We start from the raw sequence: 17003 nt of genomic DNA, 5'->3' as shown, positions 1-17003 counted from the left end.
CGGCGTAGGCGGCTCAAGAAATGGTGGCCGATGTTATTAGTTATTTGGATTGCTGTTTTTAAAAAATTTCCAACTTAATCTGTGACAGAGATCAAGAAAAATATTTGTCTATGTACTTTGTAGTAATTATAAATGAATGAGAGTCTGTCTCCTTCTCAAGAAACACATATACCTTACCAGATGTTTCTTCTGTAGAGCTCAATCATCACATCCAAAGATATCTTAGCTGCAGTTGCATTGCTGTCTCTTAGCATGGTGTACATGAAATTCTGCAACACCTTAAGAAAAAGAGGAGAAAGAAGACTTAATATATTAACACTGTATTATATGTATAATACATACAATGTATAGTATGTCTAACCTGTACACTGCTGGTGCATACTGCGAGCATGGGAAACAAAAGGTACTTACTATGTTCACCTTATTGTTCTTGTGTTTTGCATTGATATTCTTGATATCGGTGACGATATGTGTGTATAAAGTCTAAGGAAAGGAAACAAAACATACACATTTAACTAACATTTCTAACGTTGCTCAGTTTGCAGAAAAGCACAAGTGCGTGGGAGAATTTAATCTGACCGACTTTCCCTGATATAAGCACCATAAACAAAACACAAAGCAGCAGCCAAAATGCAAAAGGGAAGTTGCCCTAAAAAGGTTGAGCAAGGAGTTACCATATACCCCAACAATTCCAAGAAAAATGAAATATATTTTCACACAAACATTCACAGCAGCATTATCTGTAATAGCCAAAAACTGGAAACAACCCAACTGTCCACTAACTGATGAAAAGACAAACCAAGTGTGGTACACCTATATGATGGAGTATTACCTGGCAATGAAAAGGAAGGGCGTACTGACACATTCCATAACACGGATGAACTCTGAAAGCAAGATGCTCAGTGAAAGAAGCCAGACACAAATACCACATGTTGGGTGATTCCATTTATATGAAACACCCGGGACAGACTGATCTATAGAGACCAAAAGTAGGTCAGTGGTTACCCAGGCCTGAGAAAGATGGGGAAGTGGGGAGTGAATGCTAATGGGAATGGGGTTTCTTTTTGAGGGGGATAAAAATTCTCCAAAATTGACTGTAGTGATGGTTGCAAACTCTGTGAATATACTAAAAACCATTGTACTGTACATTTCCAATAGATGAATCATATGTGAATTATATCACAATAAAGTTATTTTTATAAAGGAAAATTGCTCCATTTACTTAGCCCCTAACCGATATACCAATACCACAGGTGCCCAAAATATGCTCCCACAGACAACTTTTATCTCACAATTAGGCCCAGAAATACAATTGCTAAAATCAAATGGTGGCAGTCTCTAATACTTGGAAAAAAAGTTTTTTAACAAATGCGAACTTAAATTTTTCTTTCTTCAATTTCTTTCACAAACCTTCAGCCCTAGTATTACTTATACAAGCAAATACAAGTCACAGGGAAATCTTAATAACGAAAGAAGTGTTTGGGAGATAGGGTGGGGGCTGTTAGAGTTAGCGGTGTCCAGTCCATGCTCTGAGTTAGCTCGCTGGTGAAGAACAGAAGAAAAAGGCACGGGTCCCGGAGCCGTACTGCCCAGGTTTCTATTTCTGCCTCCCCGCTAACATGGCCCATGACTCTGGGCATCTTACTCTGCCTCCTCGTGCCTCAGCCTTTTCATTTGTAAAATAACAGTAATAATAAACCCGATCTCATGTTGCGAGTAAACAAATATTTAAAAAGCTCTGAATGGTAGCTGGGAACCAAGCACTCAATAAATGTTAGCTATTAGCACCACGTTGTATACACACAAGAATGGATTTTTTCCTATTAAAATTATTCTTAACTGCATCCAACAACATGAAGTATTAAGAATTCAATCTATAAGTTTTAGGGGCGCCTGGGTGGCTCAGTGGGTTAAAGCCTCTGCCTTCGACTTGGGTCACGCTCAGGGTCCTGGGATCGAGCCCCGCATCAGGCTCTCTGCTCAGTGGGGAGCCTACTTCCCACCCCCTCCCCTCGCCGCCTGCCTCTCTGCCTACTTGTGATCTCTGTGTGTCAAATAAATATATAAATAAATCTTTAAAAAAAGAAAAAAAAATTCAATCTCTAAGTTTTAACATCACTGTAAGGAAAAATGAAAATATAAGGAGGGAATAAAGCAATTTTGCTACTCACCTTTCGCAGAAGCTTATCATGGCAACGCAGAAGTTCAAAGAAGAGTTCCAGCAAACTCGATGGGTTGATGAGATTCTTATTTCTCAGCAAGATCAAAGCTTTGCAAAATGTCTAAGGAAGGAAAAGAAAACATACCATGTGATGATGAAAAAGATGAGAAAAGGGAGCATGTATGTCCCAAAAGAGCATGCACCCTTCTACCAGTTAGATACTATTCTGGGCATTAGAACAGAACAGCCTCTGCCCTCACGGACCTTCCACTGGGAGCGGGCAGAAGAGCAGACAGAGGAGCGAGGAAGCACATCAACAGGTGTTTCTCAGACAGTGACATGTGCCACGAGGAACGGTAGGATCACTGATACGCAGTGACCGTGGAGGGGCTGCTTTATACATGGAGGTCAAGAAGTGTCAAGACAGAGGACAAACCGGGGTGCCTGGGTGGCTCAGTTGTTTAGCTGTCTGCCTTCGGCTCAAGTCATGATCTCAGAGTCCTGGAATCAAGTGCCACATTGGGCTCCCTGTTCAGCGGGGAAATCTGCTGCTCCCTCTCCCTCTGACTCTTCCCTGCTTGTGCTCTGTCTCAGATAAACAAATAAAATCTTTAAAAAAAAAAAAATATGACAACCCCCTAGCGACCCATGAATGCACAAACATAAGAAGGGTGGGGTAACAAGAACAGAATAAATGGGAATCATCAGTCTGAATTTGTCACCTTCCAAGACAGTCCTTGGACGTACTGTTGGCACCAAGAATCAGCCAACAGCACTTACAGCCTCCCGCTTACCACCAACCTTCACAAGTACCCTTATGGCCCAGGTTGGCTTCTACTACTGTTCTGCATGAATGGAACAAGTAATCCTTGGAGAGTAGTTGATTCCAAGTCTTGTGGCAGGAAAAGCAGTAAAAAAGGTTTTAGAATGATTTCTGCCAGAATGTAAAGATGCTTTCAAAAATAACAGGGGCTTCCGGGCGCCTGGGCGGCTCAGTGGGTTAAGCCTCTGCCTTCGGCTCAGGTCATGATCCTGGGGTCCGGGGATTGAGCCCCCATATTGGGCTCTCTGCTAGGTGGGAAGCCTGCTTCCCCTTCTCTCTCTGCCTACTTGTGATATCTCTCTCTCTCTGTGTCAAATAAATAAATAAAATATTAAAAAAAAAAAAAGCTTAGTCAAAAGGACTGAAAATCTCCCACTGGCCAGGTGATAATAATTTGAACAAAAAAATAAATAACACTTAAAAAAAGAAATGAATACAAGGGGCATCTTTGGTTAATGCTGGTTAAGTGTCTGACTCTTGGTTTCAGCTCAGGTCATGATCTCAGGGTCAGGAGGTCGAGCCCTGCGGTGGGCTCCAAGCTCAGCATCGAGTCTGCCTGGAGTCTCTCCTTCCCTTTCCCTCTGTCTCTCCCCTCTGTACTCTGCTCGGCACCACAAAATACATGGGTATTTTGTTTCTTCCATTAAGAAACGAAGTCTGTTCTATCTGTGTAAGTAGGAAAAAGTGAACAAAACCTTGGGAATAATTCAAAAGTCCTGGGAAAATAACCAAACACTAGGCAGAAAGTCCAGCAGCTGTAAAGGACCGGTGGTCATCACAATCACCAATTAGAAAGAGGAGCCACCAGTTTATTTTAGGGACACCCAGGTGGCTCAGTCAGTTACGTGTCTGCTCAGGTCTGGATCCCGGGGTCCTGGGATGGAGCACCGAATCAGGTTCCCTGCGCAGCGGGGAGCCTGCTTTCCCTCTCCACCTGCCCGCTTCCCCCTGCTTGTGCTCGCTCTGTGTGTCAAATAAATAAACAAATAAATAAATAAAATCTTAAAAAAAATGGAGGATCCACCAGCTTTTTTAAACGAATCCTTTAAAGAGGAATGCTAATTACACAGACTCGATCCCTTGTTTCCAAGGAAAGGAAATCTCCATAAATTATTTTTTAAAAACCCATTAATCACGATAAAGAACTATAAAGAAACACACACATTTACTTATTTAACAATGCCTGCAGACTGGTTTGGTTGGGTACTATGAGACAAACAAAACTTAAAGGAAACCTAATTCCTTGGGAAGACAGTAAGTCTCATACTCAAAATCCCAATCTGTATGACCTATAGGGACTTGAAGTTTTATGACGTAAGTAGACGTCCTTTGACTAACAGTCTGAAGTCTCTTCAGCTGTGCTGCCAGGTCCCACATCCCAACTGAAAGTCATTCAGTTGACAACCTAGACCTTGAAACTCTGGCTTGTCTGATGGTATCTCTTCTTTCAGGCCTAATCAAATTAATAAAATCCTAAAGAAGTATAAAAACAGTTGAATTATCAAAAGTCTGGGAAAATGTAAGAGAAAGAAACAAAACTGAATCTAAGAGGTAGTATAAGTTTTGGCATAAGATATTAACATGTTTGTGATCATAATATTTGTGTCAGTTCTACCTGCTGCAGGGGTGTCTGAAAAGCAGAGGTATGAAATCTGAAAATGCCTTAGGCTGGGTTCCCAAGAAGCAGAGGCCGATTCAGTACAGTGATTTGTCGAGGGTGGGCTCTTCTAGAAGAGAAGTGAAGGAAGCAGGGTAGGGCAGACCAAAGAAAAGCTGAGCAAGGATACGTCCTGGGCTGGAGATCAGCTCTAGGTCAGTCACACAGAAGCCTTGGAGCACAAACTGTAACACAAAGTTGGACCCACACTGAGAGAAGAGGCTGGGCTTTTGTACCTCTGGGATAGCCAGGTACCCGCGACAGGCTGAGAGGGCAACCTCCCAGATGCGGGGGCTGTCACTGAGCCGGAGACAAGGCACGGGAGAAAAGACAGCTGTTCACCCCAGGCGAGGGAGGCGGGAGCACGGGGCTGGTAAAGAGGATCTCAGCCAGGACTGAATATCAACCACTAAAGCGACGATATTTAAATGCTCAAGCTGGCCAGTTAATGAGATTTACAAAATCAAGCATTATAGGAGTGCTCCTAATCAATTCTGGTTTGGCATTGCCCAATTCGAACTGAATTTTATTCAAACTCTTAAAATTTATTTATTTATTTATTTGCTTGTTTATTTATATTTTTAAGATTTATTTATATATTTATTTGACACACAGAGATCACAAGTAGGTAGAGAGGCAGGCAGAGAGAGAGAGAGGAGGAAGCAGGCTCCCCGCAGAGCAGAGAGCCCAATGCGGGGCTCGATCCCAGGACCCTGGGATCGTGACCTGTGCGGAAGGCAGAGGCTTTAACCCATTGAGCCACCCAAACACCCCCAAACTCTTAAAATTTAAAAATAAAGGAATACATAAAGCACTGTAAAAACTGTAAATTATAATTAGGGTTCTTAATGCATAAGAGATTTGAGTGACTAGAAGGAAACACGTATTCAAAGGAACATCCCGGCAGGGTTAGCATGCTGGACGAATAGAAAGATCGGAGAGTGAGGAGTGTAGCAAAAAAGGAGATGAGCTCAAAACTACTGGCAGGCGCCCCTGGCCGGCTCAGTTGGTAGAGCATCCAACTCTTGATCTCAGGGTTGTGAGTTCGGACCCCACACTGGGTACAGAGATTACTTAAAAATAAAATCTTGGGACGCCTGGGCGACTCAGTCAGTTAAGCCGCTGCCTGTGGCTCAGGTCATGATCCCAGAGTCCTGGGATTGAGTCCTGCATCAGGCTCTCTGCTCAGCAGGGAGCCTGCTTCCTCCTCTCTCTCTTTGCCTGCCTTTCTGCCTACTTGTGATCTCTGTCAAATAAATAAATAAAATCTTAAAAGAAAAAAAAACCCCAAACAAACAAACAAAATCAAAACATTGGCAAGAAGCAGATCATATAGGGACTTACAGGCCATGTTAGTAATTTTGAGTTTTATTCTAAGTATAGATGAGAAGCCAAAGAAAGATTTTAAGAAACAGGTGATACATTCTGATTTACATTTTAAGAAGATGTTTAGCTGAGGCTGTCCTCATTTAAACACATATTATTTGCACACGTAAACACAGCACAACAGATCAATCCAAATACTGGACCTACCATTCGAAGATCTGGATCCAAGACAGTGTGATTGTAGGAGAGAAGATCTTTCAACTCTTGAGGAAAATTACTTAAATGTTCTGGATAGCAGTGACCAATCTGTAACAAAGCAAAGTTTCTTCTGAAGTTTCTTTCTCTCCTATAATTCATATGCACATACACATGACGCTCTGCAAAAGGAGAGCAAAAGGCTGTTTCACAGAAGCAGACGGTTTCAAATCATTTTTCTATTCTACATGCCAATTTCCGGACTTCTTTCATATTTCTTCTAATCTTAGTAAAACATGTGTGACCGGAATTAGAATCTGCTTTTATGATTAATTTGACAAAAAAAAAACCAAACAGCCTCAAAGTTTTGCTTTGGTTGGTTCTGTGAAACGCTCCAGCAAAATCTTCTAATTCAGCTTAGGGAGAAAATAAAATTTGCAAAAAGGGAAACTTAAAAAATTTTTTTAAAATTAAATTTCCATTTCTAACTGGAATAAGGTTGGGTATTACTGGAAAAATAGTCTGCAAACTGTATAAAACAACTGGTCTATGTTTTACTCAGAAATCCTCTTACCTGTGCCATAAACATCACCAGCTCTGCCAGTTCTTTGCTGGGTTTATTTGGTTGTAATTTGAAAATCTCCACATTGGATTTGTAGTGATTATACTGCTGTAGAAACTGTAGGAAAATAAAATTTCAGTTGGTCATCTTCTCTTATATGGCTTTCTCAGTAAAGAATGAGAAATTACTTAGTAGCCATGTCTGACAGTGGCATGGAGAAAAAGGTATGGCAATAGAGTGCAGGAACATCTTTTCCTTACCGGCCTTCTTCAAAGTAAGTGTTGAAAAATGTGAGCACATCATAGGTAATCTAAAGACCCTTTCCTTTATCATTAGAAACGTAGGTGATGTGGCGTAAAGCACATTAAAGCAAGAATCAAAAACTCATATTCAATATGTAGAACACTCCCAGCAGCAGAAAAATTTAAGTCAGAATAAGTAAATTATATTGCAACTATATAAAATTCTCCAGTCAAAATCCCCGTCTTCCTTCAAATAATGATTAGGATTTTACCCTGGAGTTCTAGATAGGATGTGTCAACAGCAAAAGCAATACACAAAAATAATAACAGCTTCCACTTAATTCAACACTTGCTATATGCCAAGTCATTATGTACATTATCTCATTTAATTATATTTAATTCTAACAACCCAGCAATCTAATGTTGGAACTCACCAGGCCTCCGTTTCATGCCCTATATCTACTCTCCAGCCCCAGGGCACAGTTTTAAATTGTGTGAGTGTATGAGACACACTGTGAGAATGAGTATTTTTTTTAAAGATTTATTTATTTTTAGAAAGAGACAGAGATGGGGCCCCTGGGTGGCTCAGTGGGTTAAAGCCTCTGCCTTCGGCTCAGGTCATGATCTCAGGGTCCTGGGATTGAGCCCCACATTGGGCTCTCTGCTCAGCGGTGAGTCCGCTTCCCCCTCTCTCTGCCTACTTGTGATCTCTCTCTCTCTGTCAAATAAATAAATACTTATTTTTAAAAAAAAGAGAGAGAAAAGGAAGAGACAGAGGGCATGAGTGGGCAGAGTGGCAGAGGGAGAGACTCTTCAAGCCGACTCCCTGCTGAGACGGGAGCCCATGACAGAGCTCTATCCCAGGACCCGGAGATCATGACCTGAGCCAAAATCAAGGGTCAGGTGCTTTACTGAGCCACCCAGGCACCCTGAGAATGACTACTTGTATTAGCAGCCCTAACGGGCCCAGTGCACTCCGTATTCATTATTTCCAATTGCCTGGCATCTGTGTTAATAGACATCTTGAACTAGCATGGTCAAAAATCAAAACTCTTGATTTCCTCCAACAAAACTCTTAGGCCTACACCTTTCTCCGAGACCAGGAGTCAAGAAAAAGACCTACAGCCCCTACAAGCTTCAGATACGACCCTGCTCTCCTGACTCCGCATCTCCACTGACCGGAGTGAGCAGGGGGCCCCAGACGCCCGTGTGCTCCCGGCAAGATCCTTATCTCACTTCTTCCCCCTCGTAGCCACAGTCCAGCCGCCACTACCTGCCCTGAGATTGTTAAGAACCGGTATCATCACGCCCCTTAACGTTCATCAGTCACCACATAGGTCCAGGACTCCCAGGCCATCCTTTAGTCCCCTCTACTCCCCAGACCCGAGGAGTTAAGGACTCTCGGGAGGGGCCGGGGCCCCGCAGCCATCCCGACGCTCCCTGGAAAACTGCTTCTCTCCGGACACCCCGCGGCCCCGTTTCCTTCCGCTCAGCAAGTGTCCTCTCTGCGAGCACTGACAGCCCTCCGGACCGGGACCCCTCCCTGCTCCTTAACTGTCCCCACGGCCAGCTTTGACTCCGGCGTCCGGAGGCGCGCAGACGTCCGGCGGCGGGCTCACGACACCGGCTCACCCCGCGTCCCCGACTCACTCCACTTAGGGGTCTCTGGAAGCAAAAGGCTGAAAATCTACGTGGAAGTTGGAGATGGGGAGGGGGCCTTTGTCCCTCCATCTCTATGAGATCGGGAGAGAAACCCCAAAGCAAATAAAGAATACTAATGATGATAAACTAAAACCTCTAAGGGACTGAGAACAGTGACGGGCAGCAATTTCCACGACGTGGGGAACGAAACCTGAGCCATGTCCCCTCCTCAACCCCCTGTCTCCTCCCGAGGGATCCCGGACCTAAGCGAAGAACCTGGGGCGACCCAGGACCCAGCTCCCCTCCACGCCTTCCCCCTGCCGGGCCCGGCGCCGCGCCGCACTCCCACCTCCTCCACGTAGGCTGGCGGGTCCCGCTTTATCAGATTCTGCAACTGCGGCAGGTTGCTGGGCAGCTTGTTATTGTTTCTGCTGGACATGTCGGCGGCTGACGGGCTCCGCCACGAAGAGTCTCAAGAAGCCCCACGCCGCGGGCAGCCGCCAACCGTGTCGGCCGCGTGGGGGACTCCCGCTTCCGAGAATGACCGGAAACAGCGCCAGGGACGCCCGGTAGGCGGCGCCATGTTGGCTCTTAAAAAAAAAAGGGGAGGGGGCAGAAACCGGAGAGCCTACGGGAGCCTCGGAGTGTCAAATTTATTCCCACCGCCGAACTGCTTATTAGGGGTTTGCACGAGGTTTTGATTCCCCCCCACCGGCAGAGACATTAGTTTATATCGCCATTCTGACACTCCTATGGAACAAATAGATAAGAATTAATTGTTTTTTAAATCCCACAGCCTAAGGACAGAAGCTTTTTCCTCTGGGAGTAGAGAGCACCATCTATCCCATTTTGGGGGGAGGGGGTGAGCGATGAGTCGGGTGATGCTTTTTTGCTGTAACTTTAAATCGGTTTTGTTTAGTTTTTTTTTAATAATTTTTAATTTTTTATAAACATATATTTTTATCCCCAGGGGTACAGGTCTGTGAATCGCCAGGTTTACACACTTCACAGCACTCACCAAAGCACATACCCTCCCCAGTGTCCATAACCCCACCCCCCTTCTCCTAACCCCCCTCCCCCCCAGCAACTCTGTAACTTTAAATTGTTTTTGTTTAGTTTTTGGTTGTTTCAACCCACCGAAGGTCGCCCGAGGGAAAAGGGGTGTGGCCTGGATAAAGTGTAATCTTGCTGATTGATTTTAAAATGCAAATTAATTTGTATGTAAAGGACCGCCCTTGTTATAAGCTTTATAGGGACTCTTCGGGCGCCGGCTGCTGGTCATTCGGAGAGAGTACGTTTCTGCAGTTTCACGGTGTGCAACAAGGGTGGTGAATGAATCCAGAACGACGTAGGGCGTTGTTCATGCAAAAATACGCGAGATGGCTCCCTCCGTGCCAGGCAGCGTTCAGGCGCTTGGCTTGCATTCCTCATTTAATCCTCGGAAAAGCCCTCTAAATTAGGATCTGTCATTATCTGCGCTGCGCAGAGGAGGAAGCAGGCTCGGGCAAAGTGACTGCCCAAAGTCATACATACTGGTGTGGGAGCTGAAGATTTCCGTGCAGTTTCGGCTGGAATTAGATGAGAAAGAAAAAAAGGAGCCTCACAGCGGTCACCTTGTAACGGATCCGGCCTTGGTAGAGGGACAGTGGTATCCTCTCGCTTAAGAGAAACAATTTCAGGTGCACCCGGCTGCCTTAGTAGGCCAGAGCATGCCACACTTGATCTTAGGGTTGCCAGTTCAAGCCCCACGTTTTCCGTAGAGATTACTGAAATAAATTAATTTTTAAAAAACAAACAAAACATCGAATTCACAAGACAGCAACTTCATTTCACTTCAGGTCATCACAGAACTGGATAGAATGAGCCCAAAACAAGGTAACTGTAATCACACCTGAGCACAGACAAAATCAAGACTGTGCAAACCACCATTAATTTCTCAACTAGGTTTGGAAAATGGCTGTTCTGTTTATTAATTGTTGAGTCAGGTTCTTATGACATTATTAAGAAGGAAATGTAGGCATATATATATTTTTTTTCTTTTTTTTTCAAGCCTATTCAGAAGGGCATCTTGCTGGCTCAGTCTGTAGAGCCTGTGATTCTTGATCTCCGCGTGATGAGTTCAAGGCCCATGCTAGGTGTAGATATTATTTATGTGAGTAAATAAATTAAAAAAAAAAACTTAAAAAAAACCCCACTCATAGATTTAAATTAAAAATAAGTCTAGAGTGCCTGGGTGGCTCAGTTGGTTAGGTGACTGCCTTCAGCTCAGGTCATCATCCCGGAGTCCCACATCGGGCTCCTTGCTCCACGGGGAGTCTGCTTTTCCCTCTGACCTTCTCCTCTCTCATGCTCTCTCTCACTGTCTCTCTCTCAAATAAATAAAATCTTTAAAAAAAAAGTCTATAGGTTATATTAGGAAAAAAGTATCCTCAAAATGAAATATATTAAAAAAACTTTTTGAAATTATTTAATAGAATTCCCGTCAAAATCACAAGCTTATGTACTATGACTCTTCCATCACAAAACTATGACATGAAGAAAACAGGCAGGCCATATCACAAACTTTTATTTGCCATCTGTATGTCAGGAACTAGGGTAGGTGCTAGGAATCCAAAAATAAACAAGGCATGGGCATTTGCCCTTGGGGAACTCACAGACTGAAAAGGGAGACAAATAGATAAGCACTTTTAAAATGAATAAAAATGTTCTTACAGTAGAGCAGTGGAAGCCATGGAAAGGACAACGCAGCCTAGAAGAACTAGAACGTCCCGTAGTTATGGTACTACTTGATTGAAATCCTGAAAGAAGAGGAGCTTTTCTGGAGGAGGGGAGGAAAGGTTTTCCACACGAAGAAAAAAGCCTGTATAGAGGTACAAAGGCTTGAAAAAGCCTGGTGGATTTAAGGGATGGCCAGAGGTTTGGTGTGACTAAATGTTGGGAACGGGATGTGTAGCCCGGAAGGAGCTGAGAAAAATGAGTCGGGGGAGGTTCTGGAGTCTTCTGATGGGAGGGTTTTTGTGCTCGTCTAAGGAGGGCGTGTAAGTCTGCTCAAGAGAAAACGAAGGATGAGAGTGACTAACTGAATACATATATATATATATATTTTTTTTTAATTTACTTATTTTGACAGAAAAAGAGAGAGAAAGAGAGAGTGAGCACAAGCAGGGGGAGCAGGAGAGGGAAAAGCAGGCTTCCCGCTGAGCAGGGAGCCCGATGAGGGGGCTCCATCCCAGGACCCCTCAATCAAGAGCCCAGCAGCTGCTTGACTGAGCCACCCAGGCGCCCCCCATGTTTAAGTATATGAGCCAGAGCAATACCAAGAAAACTCCATATTCATTTCTATATTTAGAAATACCTATAAAAATATATATATTGAATTGGCAAAGGAACTTTCCATCTTTTTCTGATCCCTAAATAACTTTGACCTGAAGTGAGTTACTCTAGGAAAGAAAATCCCCTTTCTACCTTTGCAGAAGAGACCCTACAATAATTCTAATACGGATCCGATCGTTATAATGATTCTAGTACGGATCCGATCATCTGGGTTCAACTGGAGTAAAAATCTCGGTATTACAGGCGCCCAGACTAGGGGCTAGTTTAAGTTTTGATTGCATAAGAAGCACCCTCTTCTCATATCTTTATTTGGGGTGCCTTTTGCGGGAATGTGATATTCCAGATAGCAGCTTGAATGCCAGCCTTGAGCCCTTGAATCTTTCTTTCTTACAAGCAGTAGGAAGAAGGAAGATGTGGGAAGGCGAAAGGGTGCAGCTTCCGCTGAACTAGCCTTACAAGAGTTCCGAACGATGCAACACTAATCCATTTATCTCCTTGGTCAGAACTTTGTGAGACGGATAGTCCTACCAAGGGGTGTTTTGGCCCGGTACAATGAAGCTTTGGCTAAAGGAAGGAGAGATTGTGTTTGTTTTGAAGGATAAGGAAAGGTTTCATGAAGACCGGTATACAGTTGCGTCTTGAAAGCGCATAGTTTTGATATGGGAGGGGGCTACATAGATGACAAATAATAACTTGATTGAGACAGGCGGTAGCCTCCCAAGTTCATTAGTCTCATCTGTGTAAGAGAACGTCATGAGGCTCCTTAGGGAATATTTCCTTCTTTGTAAAAGGAGAATGTTGAACAAACCCAGTTCTCATGCCAGCTTCGTAACTGGAGGTACGATCTATATGATGATCCATGGAAATTTTCCATTAAACTGATGCGAAATATATTCTCTTTACTTATTTAACCTTACATAAAACAATAATACCTGGGAATGTTGGGTTTAATGTACTATTGGTTTGATGTGGTATTTTTTTGAGCCCATCTAAGGCCAACACCTCTGCTTCCATAGGGGATCCTACCCTTTGTTTTTTTATGAACATGTATTTGTTTTACAGATTTATGAAGAGGTAATTAGTGTTCAATATATTGGCCATAACGTGTACAACTTGATGAGTTTTGATATGTGTACGCACCCACAAAATCATTATCACTGGGGCGCCTGGGTGGCTCAGTGGGTTAAAGCCTCTGCCTTCAGCTCAGGTCATGATCTCAGGGTCTTGGGATTGAGCCCCGCATTGGGCTCTCTGCTCAGCGGGGAGCCTGCTTCTCTCTCTCTCTCTCTCTGCCTGCCTCTCTGCCTACTTGTGATCTCTCTCTGTCAAATAAATAAGTAAAATCTTAAAAAAAAATCATTATCACCATCAAGATAATGAATATATCCATTATCCCCAAGTTTCCTTGTGCTCCATTGTACCCAAACATGCAATTTGCTTTCTGTCACCATAGATTGCATTTGTAGAAATGTTATATGAATGGAATCATACATTTTTCTCTCTCTCTCTCTTTTTAAAAGATTTTATTTATCTTTTTGAGACAGGGAAAGAAAGAGAAAGAGAGCCAAAAGGAGTGGATGAGAGGAGCAGAGTGAGAAGTGGACTCCCCTCCGAGCAGGGAGCCCTACACGGGGCTCTCTGGGATCACAACCTGAGCCAAAGGCAGAGGCTTCACTGACTGAGCCACCGAGGCACCCCATACATTATTCTTTTGTGTCGGACTTCTTTCATTTAGTATAATAATTTTTTTAATGAAAGATTTTGGTGTTTTTTTTTTTAGATTTTATTGATTTACTTGAGAGAGACAATGAGCACAAGTGGAGGGAGTGGCAGACAGAAGGAGACTGAGAAGCAGACTCCCTGGGAGTTGGACATGGAACTCGATTCCAAGACCCTGGGATCATGACCAGAGCTGAAGGCAGACGTTAACCGACTGAGCCCCTCAGGTGCCCCTAGCATAATAATTTTGAAATGCATCTGTGCTGTGTATGTATATCAATAGTCATTCCTTTAATTCTTTAGTAATATTCTATCATATGTGTATAATGCAATTTGTTTGCCCATTTACCTGTTGACTGTTTGAATTATTCCCAGATTCTGGCAGTCAATATTTGTGTTAGTTTTTATGCAGGCATACATTTGCATTTCTCTTGGTGAATGCCTAGGAGTGGATGGTTGGATCATATGATAGGTTTTATTTAACTTTTTAAGAAACTGCCAACCAGTCCTTTGCTTCCACCATTCCACTAAAATTGTTTTCATCAAGATCACCAGTCACCCTGATGTCGCTAAATTCAATGGTCAATTTTCATCCTTTTATCTTATCTGCAGCATTGGATACAGTTGGTCTCTCCCTCCTGGAAACATGTTTGGTAACTGACCTTTAACTGGTCTCTGCTTCTTCCTTTGCCCCCCCCCCCATTATATGTGTCCTTATAGCAGTGGTTGGAGGGACCCTTAAATGGATCAAGTTACCCCCCCAACTTCTGTTCTCATTCAGATTTAATTTTTTTAAGATTTTATTTGTTTATTTGACAGAGAGAGATCACAAGTAGGCAGAGAGGCAGGCAGAGAGAGAGGGGGAAGCAGGCTCCCTGCTGAGCAGAGATCCCGATGTGGGGCTCAATCCCAAGACCCTGAGATCATGACCTGAGCTGAAGGCAGAGGCTTAACACACTGAGCCACCCAGGTACCCCCTCATTCAGATTTAAAGCTAATGTTCTTGACTTTGTATCCTGCCACGTTGCTGAATTGTTGTATGAGTTCTAGTAGTTTGGGGGTGGAGTCTTTTGGGTTTTCCATAGAGAATCATGTCATCTGTGAAGAGAGAGAGTTTCACTTCTTCATTGTCAATTTGGATACCTTTTATTTCTCTTTGTTGTCTGATTGCTGTTGCTAGGACTTCTAATACTATGTTGTACAAGAGTGGTGAGAGTGGGCATCCTTGTTGTGTTCCTGATCTCGACGGGAAGGCTGCAAGCTTTTTCCCATTGAGGATGATATTTGCTGTGGGTCTTTCATAGATAGATCTGTGGAAAGAACTTAGATGCCCTTCAACGGACGAATGGATAAGGAAGATGTGGTCCATATGCACTATGGAGTATGATGCCTCCATCAGAAAGGCTGAATACCCAACTTTTGTATCAACATGGACGGGACTGGAAGAGATGATGCTGAGTGAAATAAGTCAAGCAGAGAGAGTCAATTATCATATGGTTTCACTTATTTGTGGAGCATAACAAATAGCATGGAGGACATGGGGAGTTAGAGAGAAGGGAGTTGGGGGAAATTGGAAGGGGAGGTGAACCATGAGAGACTATGGACTCTGAAAAACAATCTGAGGGGTTTGAAGTGGGGGGGGTGGGAGGTTGGGGTACCAGGTAGTGGGTATTATCGAGGGCACGGATTTCATGGAGCACTGGGTGTGGTGCAAAAACAATGAATACTGTTACGCTGAAAATAAACCAAAAAAATTAAAAATAAATAAATAAAGCTAAATAAATAAATAAATAAATAAAGCTAATGTCCTTGAGTGGCAGAGAAGGGCAGACATAATCTGACCCCGCACTTCCTCTCTTCTCTCCCACTCCGTCCAGACATAATAGCCTCCTGTCTTCAATGTGTCAAGCCTCAGGGCCTTTCCACTTGCTGTTTCCTTTTTTTTTTCCTTGAAGATTTATTTATTTTGAGAGAGAGAGAGAGAGAGAGAGAGAAAGAGCACATGACAGGTGGGGCCTAGGTAGAGAGAGAGAGAAAGAGAGAATTTCAAGCAAACTCCCTGCTGAGCGTGGAGCCCAACACAGGGTTTTATGACCCTGAGATCATGACCTGAGCTGAAACCAAGAAATCAAGAGTCAGATGTTCAACCAACTGAGCCATCCAGGTGCACCTCCCAGCTTTTTAAAAAGATTCTTCGGGGCACCTGGGTGGCTCAGTGGGTTGAGCTGCTGCCTTCGGCTCAGGTCATGATCTCAGGGTCCTGGGATCGAGTCCCACATCGGGCTCTCTGCTCAGCAGGAAGCCTGCTTCCTTCTCTCTCTCTCTCTCTGCCTGCCTCTCAGTGTACTTGTAATTTCTCTCTGTCAAATAAATAAATAAAATCTTAAAAAAAAAAAAAAGATTCTTCAAAAAATAAATAAATAAATAAATAAATAATAAAAAAATAAAAAGATTCTTCAAATCTATTTTTAAAGAGATTTTTAAAATTCTCAGTTAAAAATACATTTGCTTTAATTAATTAATTAATAATTTCAAGTTTTTATTTAAATTCTAGTTAGGTGACATATAGTGTAATACTGGTTTCAGGTATAGAATTCAGTGATTCCTCACTTGTGTCTCACACGCAGGGCTCATCACAAGCGCCTCCTCTGGCGTAAGCCCCCCAACCCTCGCTCCCTCGCTCTCCTCACATGTCTGCTCAAGAGACCCCTTGCTAGCGAGGCCTTCCCGGACTTCCCACTCTGCCTGCCACTGCACACTTCCTTCTTCTGCTCTGTTGTTCTCCATCGCTCTTGTAAGCCTCTGGCCTAGTGTGTATTCACTAGCTCCGTTGTCATCTCACTGTCTGCCACTTGAGTATGACGACGGCGACTTTGTTTTGTTCACTGTTCGATCCTCCACACTCACGGCAATATGTGGCACATAGTAGGTCATCAGTTAATATTTGTTGAATGAATAAATACACAGTCTCTTGTGTCTTCCGCCTCTTTAGTTGAGCGATTTGATTTACTAAAGTAACAACTTAAAAAATATCTTAGACATCCGCAGGCAAAATTTACTTCAAGATCAGTAAGTGTCCCCCGGAAAAAAAAAAAAAAAAAAAAAATGTCACCCCCGGAAAAAAAAAAAAAAAAAAAAAAAAAAAGATCAGTAAGTGAATTCTAATTATTGTCTCTCTTTTAGAAACCAGTAATAGCAATCATGTTTAGAAAAGCCAGACATGTGTTTAGTCCTTTTCTAATTAAAATATCTTGTGTTTTTTTTTTTTTAATATTTATTTATTTATTTATTTAACAGCCAGAGAACACAAGTAGGCAGAGAGGCAGGCAGAGAGAGGAGGAAGC

At 43.1% G+C, this 17003-nt stretch overlaps 1 protein-coding gene across 2 annotated transcripts in view; it reads right to left on the bottom strand.

Moving 5' to 3' along the window:
- The window catches only part of SDAD1 (SDA1 domain containing 1), a 30628-nt gene extending 21412 nt beyond the window's left edge, over positions 1–9216 (bottom strand). Inside the window, exons 1-6 of one of the 2 annotated variants that reach the window (XM_082727007.1) lie at positions 8957–9216; positions 6737–6841; positions 6175–6273; positions 2172–2282; positions 412–483; positions 178–278 (exon numbers count right to left, since the gene is read on the bottom strand). In XM_082727007.1, the coding sequence (XP_082583133.1) occupies positions 178–278; positions 412–483; positions 2172–2282; positions 6175–6273; positions 6737–6841; positions 8957–9046 (578 nt within the window). In that variant the 5' untranslated portion in view covers positions 9047–9216. Of the gene's footprint in view, positions 1–177; positions 279–411; positions 484–2171; positions 2283–6174; positions 6345–6736; positions 6842–8956 lie in introns of both variants that reach the window. The other variant, XM_082727008.1, reaches the window with a different exon arrangement.
- Between the last annotated feature and the right edge of the window lie 7787 nt (positions 9217–17003).

This window comes from Mustela nivalis, assembly GCF_964662115.1.
Source record: "Mustela nivalis genome assembly, chromosome: 4".
Taxonomy (NCBI): Eukaryota; Metazoa; Chordata; class Mammalia; order Carnivora; family Mustelidae; genus Mustela; species Mustela nivalis.
The sequence above is the reverse complement of the archived record's forward strand: the minus strand, read 5'-3'. Positions and strand labels throughout refer to the sequence as shown.